Below are 9,460 nucleotides of genomic sequence, written 5' to 3'. Positions count from 1 at the left end.
GAACACATGAGATTTAGACAAGTACATGTGTGTCCTGTTTTGGTAAGCAGGAAGGGTGGGCTCTTTGCAATGTGGAAAGGATGTGTAGCAGCTCTGGCCTGATTAGATGCTTGCGGACAGACCATTGGTCTGGTGCACAGCTGCAGAAGCCCCATAATGTATGTGTGTTGTTGAGTATTCAGGTATCTGGAGACAAGCTGCTGAATAGAAGGAGAAAGAAAATCAAGGCTAAGGGGAGTCATACAGCCAGATTGTGTCAGAATCAAAACAAGGACCACGTGATGAGAGTGTGCTGGGTGCTGGGAATACTCTGTGTTTCACCTTGTTCCTTCTCAAAGAAGTCTGTGTGATTGCCAGATTATTCTGCTTGGTCACTACTAGAGCTAACTAGGAAACAGAGGAATTTTGCTCATGTGGGTGTGAAATTCTAACTTACAGTTTCAACAATATTCTTTAAGTCTAAACATTTCAACCAGTTCCTGAATAAGCAAACAAATTTGGACAAACTTACAAGCTGCAGCAAATCATTGCAGACATCTTACACCTGCACTGGTAACAATCTTCATTCTTCCACACTGCACCAAACACATAGAGGTTTCTGTTTGAAAGGCACCCTGCATGCACATACCAGAAAATGATAGATAGTAGATCAGTATGAACGTGTATCAGTAGACATAGACCACAGTCTTATGTTTATGGACTAGCAATCATGTACTGGTTTCCATAGAGTCACACTACAGAAGAATCTAACCCAGTGCTCTGCAAAAGAGACACCATGTCTTTGTTCCTGAAGTTTGTATGAATGTATGACATGGCATGATAAAGTCATAGCAACCACATACCAGAGAAGAACTATGCTGCTATGGTGATAGATTTGAGAAATGTCTTAGCTTATGGCTGCAGTAAGATCTTTCTGTCCTTTCTCATATTCAATACACAGGTCTATTATTTCTCCCTTCTCCCAATTAATATTAGACTTTGCTCTGCTAAACTGAATTTAAACACCAGTTGTGTTGTCTTTGCTTCGATTTTAGTGGCAGGTACCCCCCTCAGGCTAGTCAATGCTGCTTGAAGGTACATGGTTTCTTGCCATATGGGCAAGGATTTCAGTTATACATCAGACTAGAGGCTACCTATTGAGCAGAATAGAGTCACTCTCTCTGTGTCCAGAGATGCCTCCAGGTGAGTTGATTCCCGATTAAACAGCTATTTGGATCATTCCTCAGCAAAGAATGAGTTGTACTATTAACACTTTTCCAAGAGGAAAAATAAAAATAAATAAGATTTTAAAAAATATGCAGCTTTGAATCTCTGAATTAATGCTTCAGGGATGTCTAACATATTTGCCATTCTTACCATACTTGGTTGCTGGTCTAAGGTAACAGTGAGCATCACACAGAGTCCTTGACAAGAGAAGGATCAAGCAAAAAATCAGCAAGAATTTCTAGAAAAAAAAAAAAAATCTTTCTTTAAAATAAAGTGTTTTTTCAAAGGTCTAGCAGACTGACTTGCACAGAATTAAGGATTAGTCCTACTACTCCAGATAAACTCAGATTAAAAAATACTTTCAGTTTACATACACACAGACACTCTAAGCTACTAACTTACCATACTTGCATGGGCTGCTCGCATTTCATAATGAGGAGCTGTGCATATTTATATACAGTGGGGAAACAATGGTCAGTAAAAAGGGAGGTGATGTAAATGTGAGCACCAGGGGTGCCAATGGACATTCTAACCTCTTCTGATCATCGATCAGGATGTGGCACCTCAAAAAGTCTTGCACAGGCTTCTTTTGTGCCCCGACATATGTTGGCATTGTGATTGCCATTGTGCTGGCATAAATCTGAAGAAACTCCAGTAGATAGACTACTTATTCCACATCAGCATTCATGTCAGTAGAAGGGACTGACCCCCAGAAAGCTGCACCTCCAGAACTGGCAGACCATCAAGGAACAGTGGGGAAAGGGCACACGCTAAGAAAGGCAGGGCACTATTGTTCAGCTGACCTGCTGCAAGGAGATCGCCCCCAACTATGGAACAGGCCATTCATACAGTGCAGCGGTGTGGAGAGTCCACTGTTCTTGGACTGATTTATTATAATTTCAATTATTTTATGAGACATACATTATTTTGCCTATATTTAGCAACCTGCGGGGATTAGCTGTGGTTTTGTACATTCCAGTTGCTGAAGCAAAGCTGGGCCTGGGGAATAGAAGTAGATCACCACGAGCAGAGAGCAGTTTTTTAGGCAACACAAGTGACATGAGCATTGCCTCAGTCCAGAAATTAACACAATAGTCAAAATTATTGTCCCTCATGGTTCCCTTCCTGACAGCAACAACAGTGATGCTAAGAATTGGGAGTGGCAAAGAAAGAAAAAGTTCCAGTTTTCTTTCACCACATGCGTGCCCTGCCTCTAACACAGCTGGATGGGACACCACCTGTAGTGTTCTTTCTGCAACACTAAAATTAGGACATTCCTTTCAATACACATCTTGCCACAGGTGTTAAGGTCTTTATGTAGTTAGACCATTGCAACACACAGTATGTGGAACTGCATCTCAAAACCAGCCAGAAAAACTAGTACAGATCCCTGTGGCTGCACCAGGAGGGACTGTTGGGATCCAGTGCTTTCCTGAATTGTTTTGAAAGTTACCAAAGGATTCCCACCATAATGAGTCACATTAATTTCATTAGCATGGCTCTTTCAGCACATTTGGTTGTATTTAGATGCTTTGACTGGTATAGTTGAACTTCATTCGCTTCCACTGATTGACAAATAGCTGCCCTGGAAGTGGCTTCTGGATAAAAGGGACAGTGGCAGAAGGTGGTCTCTTGAGGGAGATGGAGTGAAGGAACTGTTGTGGAGGAAGTACTCAGTGTTTGTTGTGACAGATTTTATTTATGTAAGTTCCTTTTTGTTATTTATGTGTACTTAGTGAGAGGCTTCAGAATTTCTGTTGTAGTTTGCTTTTAACTTGGCAGTACAGCTGTCAAGTTTCATGTTGATGTTGTGATTTTGGTAGATTATGCTCTGTGTGTAGTTCTGCTGTAGGAAACAGTTGTGTTTTGTTTGCAAAAATACTTTTCTGGTAATCCTTAAACGAATGAACTTCTATTTGAAGGGAAAGATTTGTCAAAATTACTTTCTTTAGAGGCAAGAAGGTGAAAAATCTAATACATCTCTAATACTCTTAAGCCTTTGAGTATGCAGTGGGAATTTTTTTAATTGAAGCCATTTGATTAGGCTCTAGTGTAGCTAGAGGCCAGACCCACTTCTCACCTGTCCCTGCGGTAACTCTAGACAAATCTTGTGCTGCTTCTTGAAGAGGGATAAACACTAGCATGAATAATACCTCTAAAAAGAGTATAGTCACAGAAATGTAACAAGGAACTTCTGACTTGAGAGACATGCTGATTCCTAAATTATTCTCTTAAGATTATTAGTTAATTATCCTTTATTCCTTGGAGAGAAGTAATTATTAATAACTTTCTTATAGTTCTTACTGTTTCTCAAGTAGACAAATTTTAAAAATATACATATAAAATAGGGAACTGAAGTGTAGAGTGATAACTCTACTGCTGCCCCAAATGACTGGGTAGTTCTACCTCATTAGCCTGAAGTGTATAATAAAGCATGCTGTGTGCATTTTTCCTTAAATATATATGTAAAAAATAAGCATATTGGATCGCAGACTCGAGAATGAACAAACCAAGTGTTTATGAAAGCCTGTAATATTGAATGATTTGTCTATGGGCTCTGTAGCAGAGCAGAGGCTGAACCTGTCTCTGTTCATGTTCTTGCTGACCTGCTTGGAATACAAGGTTTCTCAGGTCAAATGGGTAATAAAGAAGAGGATTCTCTGTTGTGCAGATGTAAATGAAGTTACTTTCTGGGATTGCAACATTAAGCAAGTGTCCCCTGGGAGTTCCTCTGTTAAGAGAAGGTCAAGTTGTCCTAGCCTTGCTTGCCTAACTAATGGCTGTGATAGATGAGAAAGCTGAGTAGCTCAGACACATGAAGACTCTAGAAGTTTGCTGCTTTCCCTCTGTAACTACTCACTTTGAGTCTGTTGTGTTGGGAAGGCTTGTAGCCCACCCTACTCTAGACATGCTGACTGAAGTCAGCTAACTTCTTTCACTGGCAGTAGGGGTACAGCAACAGCTAATGTGTGGATCTCCTCAGGTTGAGGTTTGTGAAGTGCTGACTTTCTCTGTTTACCTTCATCTTGTGTCTGCCAGGAAAGCTGCCAAACTAAACTGGTCAAATAATGTAATGGCTTTACTAAAACAGTGACTCTGTGCCAAGCCAAGCAGGCAATTCTGTCCTGGAAAGCTTTTGCCAATTAGAGGGATCACAAGTTTTCTGTTGAGATGCCTGTAGTTGGAGAGTCTGAGCTGTGGTCATCCCTCAAGCCAGAGGAGGTGACTGGATGGTGGCTGAAGGCTCTGACTAGATTATCAATTCCATAATTTGCCTAAACCTTGCTCACATCAAAACATTGTCATGATATGAAGAGACGGTTAATGACCATATTTAGAAGACAGTACCCCTGGGTCACTGCTCAAGGATGGATGAACTGGGCTCTGCCAGGCTGGAATAGCAGTGTCTGTCTTCCTGTTAGATGGGAAAAAAACACTGGAAGAACAGAGTTATTGCCTCTGTTACTATTTTCAGTGTAATCTACCCTGAATGATCATACAAGAGATTACATCCAGCCTAGGTTTGTCATGAAAGCTTGCATGTGCCAGCGATATCAAAGTGCAGATGGCAGAGAAAAACAAGGATAAACATTTTTTCCACTCTCTCTGACCTAGTGAGTGAGAGCTCTGTCTTTTTTCAGCAGTGCAGACCTGCAGATAACTGACCACAGCCACTGCTTGCCTTTATCCAGGGGAGTGTCTTGCTCCATTTCTTGAGGGGATTTCAACTAGGCAGTGGGAGAAGCAATAACTAACTGATCATGAACCTCTGAACTTTTCCCCTCTGATCCCAAAGGCAACAGTAGCCCAAATGCCTGAAGTGTAGTTACTTTTGCAGGAGGCTGGGAGTAGGGTTTGGTGGCTGTAGGTGCAGATCAAGCCAGTCCCATGCTGGCTCTGAAACTCTGTATGAACCAGTAATCGCAGATCTGGGAAGATGTCTTGGCATTCATCAGCATTTCAGAGCTGAACTGAGTCTTTGCCTCTTTGGGTGTGACTTGTTCCACGTGTCGTAAGCAACTACACTGGCACCACCATAATGTACTCCTAAAATGCCTGGGCTTTGAAGAACTCCCTTCTAAGCTGATGCTACAAGCCCTGATTTCCACTCTCACTTTGCTCCTATGTGAGTCTCTTCTACCCTAGACAAACTCTTGTCCCTCAGATTTACTCCTAAACTAAGTTTCAGCTGTCAGCTTGGTGCTAGGCAATGAACTGTTTTGGCAAATAACTTTCTGGAACTGCAGTAAGAGGCTAAAATATCTCAACACTGCCCATTAGTTTGATAACTCTCAAGACTGGTGTTTATCAACTTTACTGAACACGTAAAGGAGACTGGGAAGTTCTTGTCTCTTGCCTGACTGGAAACTGGCAAGCCCAAACCATTTTGTGCGCTGCATTCTCCTGTGCTGAGCGCAGCCAGAGCTGCATCCTTGGCTCCTTCTGGGGTCTTGAGTAGGTGCACATGGCCCAGACAAAGCTGAGGATGAAACCCTTTCAGGAAATAAGCTAAAGTAATAACAAATGCTCATTTAAAAGTGTTAAAAGTTCCTTGCTACAGACATGTTTCTCTAAGAGGACTGAAGTCTGTTTTGCAGTGACAGAGGGCTGCCAGAAGCTCTAGGGTAGTGATGGAGGTCTACTTGACTATTTGCTGTCACAAGACAACCATCTTCACCAAGGCCAAAGAGACAACAACTGTGCATGAGCTGAAAAAGACGGTGGAGGGAATACTGAAGAGGCCACCAGAGGAGCAGCAAGCCTACAGAGATGACCAGCTGCTGGATAATGATTACAGGTCTTTGTTATACTGTGGCTTATGCCAAAGCTTCTTTCCTGATGTTCCTGCTATAGTGGGCTTGACTTTATTCAGACCTGGCAATAGCAGCTTTGAACCACTGTGTATTGACCCCTTCTCAGCAGCCCAGAGCTACCTAATGTTATAAAGTCACAGGAGTCTGGTAGCCATTCTTGTGAGCAAGCCTTGCACTAAAACCAGTGTCTCCTCCACACAGGGTGCTGGTCTTGTCTATGTATCCTGCATCTATCCACACCCTTCCAAATATGTCTGTCTGACCAATGAAGTATTGCAAATTGTTTACATGATGTCAGCGTGCTGTAATGCCCAGGCAGCCATCAGAACTTTTTCCTGGAATTCCTCCCTGAAATTAGTTCTTGGGGAGAAAGGTGGCAGTAGCTACATGTGCACCGCTTTAACTTTAAATGGCAATATCCTGCCACTTGTGTTTCTTCTAGCCAATGTTTGTGGCTTTATCAGCTCTGAGCAGCTGGGGGTTTTTTTGGAGGGGAAGAAGTGCTGCACAGACTAACTACATCATACTATACTAATGATATACAAGCATTTATATCTCTGTCTTCATCCCGAGAGTAGTGCCTCTGAAGAGTTTGGTCAGAAATCTTGGGGGTAAAGGGTGAAGAAGAAACTTCTAGTCCTGTCTTGAGCAAAATCTTCAGAAAGACCAGAACCTTAAGATCTGAGTGGAGGAAAGCTTAACAAATGGAGCTTATTGCCTCCAAAGTTAAGGGACACTGCACTAATACAATGCACAACACTGAACTTGTAGAGTTGACATGAAGTACAGTACTGGCATAGACTGCTGAAAACTTCTATCAACTGGGAAAAGATTATTCTTCAAAGTATTAGGAGTTCACTTTCTGGTATTGGCCTTCTCCATTCTTGAAATGCAAGAAAAATGCAGTGGGAAAAGGGAAGTACAGCCAGAAACTGATATAATAAAACTACAGAGAGGTCTGTAAGAAATCAATTATTTACCATATCCATGAGATCAGTCTTATCAATGCTTCTACTGTTAAGAAAACTTATTAACTTGCTTCTCTTCCCAAATAGAATTGACTTCAGCACTATTTTTTTTCCTATGAACCAGATTCTCTATTTCAGAGTTAGTATTAGACGTTCACTTCTACTCATGATTTCATAAGCAATCACATCTCACTCAACTCACATGGCTGCACTGCAAGGTAAAAACACTAATTTTTTCTCTGTTAACAATCAGAGGTGCTAATGCATTTAGTTCCTCAATAACACTCTGAAGTAGTGTTATTAAGTTTTTGTTCTCCTGTACCAGGGGTAATTCAGGCAGGCCAGCCTATGTACAACTACTCAGTCCTGTCCATGATATCCCACTGGAAATTCCTCACCATCCTGGTGAGCAGTTCTAAAATGGTGCTTATATTCTTAAACCTCGCTGCAGCAAACAGAAATTCAGCTCAAGTCTGTCAGCTGAATCTAGGTTTTTGTACTCTCTGTAGCTCTGACTTGCCCACTCTCTCCTTCCAGCACAGGAGCACTGTGGCAGAACTAGGATGCCACCTAGTGACAGTACTGAATTCATAGGAGAGAAAAAAAGAAAAACAAACAAAAACCACAGCAACAACAGAAAAATAAAGTTCCAGAGCTGTCATACGTGTAGATAAATAAGCTGTGCCAATGCAGCCGGGATCAATCAAGCTCCTGATGCTACCCACTAAGGTTGCTGAAAAGCTTAGGTCCTCTCTGAAATTCTTGTCTGGCAGTGAGCACCAAGCAGAGAATACTGGCATACTTCTCGTACAATTTTGTCATGCTGACTTCCAGACTTCTCCTTGCTGAAAAGAGATATAAGAGTCCCCCATTCAGAAAAGATACTTGGAAGAAATTAAAGTGGGGTGTTAATGAGGAATATTGGCTGCTCCTAACAGAGGCCAAACCAGATACCGGACCCCCGTGTGTCGTGCTCCCAAATGTCTCTGCCAGGTTTCGCAAAAATGTTAGAGTTTATCTCTTATCTAGCCCGTTTTTATAATTAGAGAACAAACTTCATGCTATGAATGCATGCATTCAACAGTCTGCCTTACACATTTGAATATTACAAATAGGAAAAAACAACTGAAAAAAAGAGAATTTTGTTAAATTTTCCAGGCTATTACCTCAGGAGTCTGACCTAGCCAGACCACTGCTTGCCTCTCCTTGACCATCATCTTTGGTGCACAGGGCAGCATCCTTTTGTTCAGGACCTGGGCAAAGGCAGGAGAGCACCCCAAAAAATAAGCTTTTGCAGTTCCCACGAAGCCTCCTTCCTGTGCAGGACCTGGGGAGACTAAGGGATAGTGCTGTTAGAAGAGATCAGGCAAGGCCCAAACTAGGAACGAAAAAGGGGAGACAGAGTGCCTCGGGGAGCTGTTGTACTCTGATGAGACTGTAATTTGGCGCAGTATAGCACCTCAGGGAAGTTAACACCATCACAAGCTGGTATTTCCACCCAGTCTAGCTTCCTTATCTGTCGTACAATGAACTGGAGAGACTTCTGTGCTATGCAGTTTAGAGAGCAAATTCTTTCACGGTCTCTGAGCCATTATAGCTTGCTGTTGAACAAAACTGCTTATTTCTGTCTCTGGAGATGTGTCCCACATTTGGCAGGCAGGGCAGCAATAGGAGAAACCTCTGGAATTACAGTGAAGAAAACACTGGAATATGTTGGAGGAGGTTATCACCTTGTGGTGGCAAAGGAGTGCAGTTTCAGTGCTCTGTAACAGAGTTCTACTTGAAGTATTGACTATGCAAAAACACTGAAGCATTGGAAAAGTGTAAAAAGCATGAGTCAGTGGTTGAGACTTACATATTGACAGAAATGAGATGTGAAAATGGGTTTTTGGGATAGGGAGAAGCTGTGAAGTGACCTGGTCTTGTTGAGTATTTTAGATTGGTTATATGATTTGTATATTCTAAAGTTCCATTTAAATATCTCTTATAAAAAATAAAGCAGATTGTCCTAAAATAAACCACAGCTTGGTCCAGGGAAACACGCACACAACAATAGCTTTGAACAGAAACATTCAGGCTTTCAAAAGGTTCCAAGGCAAACTGTCCTGCATACCAACAGATGAGTTAACTAAGAGCAAAGTGAACTCATAATGAACTGAATTTATCTAAGTTTTTAAAGCTGGCATGAAGCAGAATGTGAACTGCAGATCTCTAGCTTCTTTGGTATGCATAATGTAAATGATATGCACTTCCCTTTTTTATGGTTGTTTAAGCTGGATTTTATTTTTAAGACGGGTGAAAAAATCTTAATGGAAACAAAACATGCACATACTAAGCCATTATTTTTTAGGTAATAAACGCTGTTTCATAGAAAAAACTTCCATCAGATTTATGATGTGTTCTAGTGTTTGGTTTAGAAGACTTGGTAGTTGATACACTAAATACTAGCTTTCATTTTTACAGCAGAAATTC

At 41.5% G+C, this 9,460-nt stretch overlaps 1 protein-coding gene across 1 annotated transcript in view; it reads right to left on the bottom strand.

The window, feature by feature from the left end:
- LOC104391122 (beta-microseminoprotein-like) overlaps window positions 1-4,231 on the bottom strand; it is a 4,930-nt gene extending 699 nt beyond the window's left edge. Inside the window, exons 1-3 of the mRNA XM_010000353.1 lie at window positions 4,226-4,231; window positions 1,357-1,444; window positions 512-614 (exon numbers count right to left, since the gene is read on the bottom strand). Of these exons, the coding sequence (XP_009998655.1) occupies window positions 512-614; window positions 1,357-1,444; window positions 4,226-4,231 (197 nt within the window). The remainder of the gene's footprint in view (window positions 1-511; window positions 615-1,356; window positions 1,445-4,225) is intronic.
- Between the last annotated feature and the right edge of the window lie 5,229 nt (window positions 4,232-9,460).

The sequence above is a fragment of the Chaetura pelagica genome, unplaced genomic scaffold (assembly GCF_000747805.2).
Source record: "Chaetura pelagica isolate M959 unplaced genomic scaffold, ChaPel_1.0 scaffold156, whole genome shotgun sequence".
Classification (NCBI taxonomy): Eukaryota; Metazoa; Chordata; class Aves; order Apodiformes; family Apodidae; genus Chaetura; species Chaetura pelagica.
The sequence above is the reverse complement of the archived record's forward strand: the minus strand, read 5'-3'. Positions and strand labels throughout refer to the sequence as shown.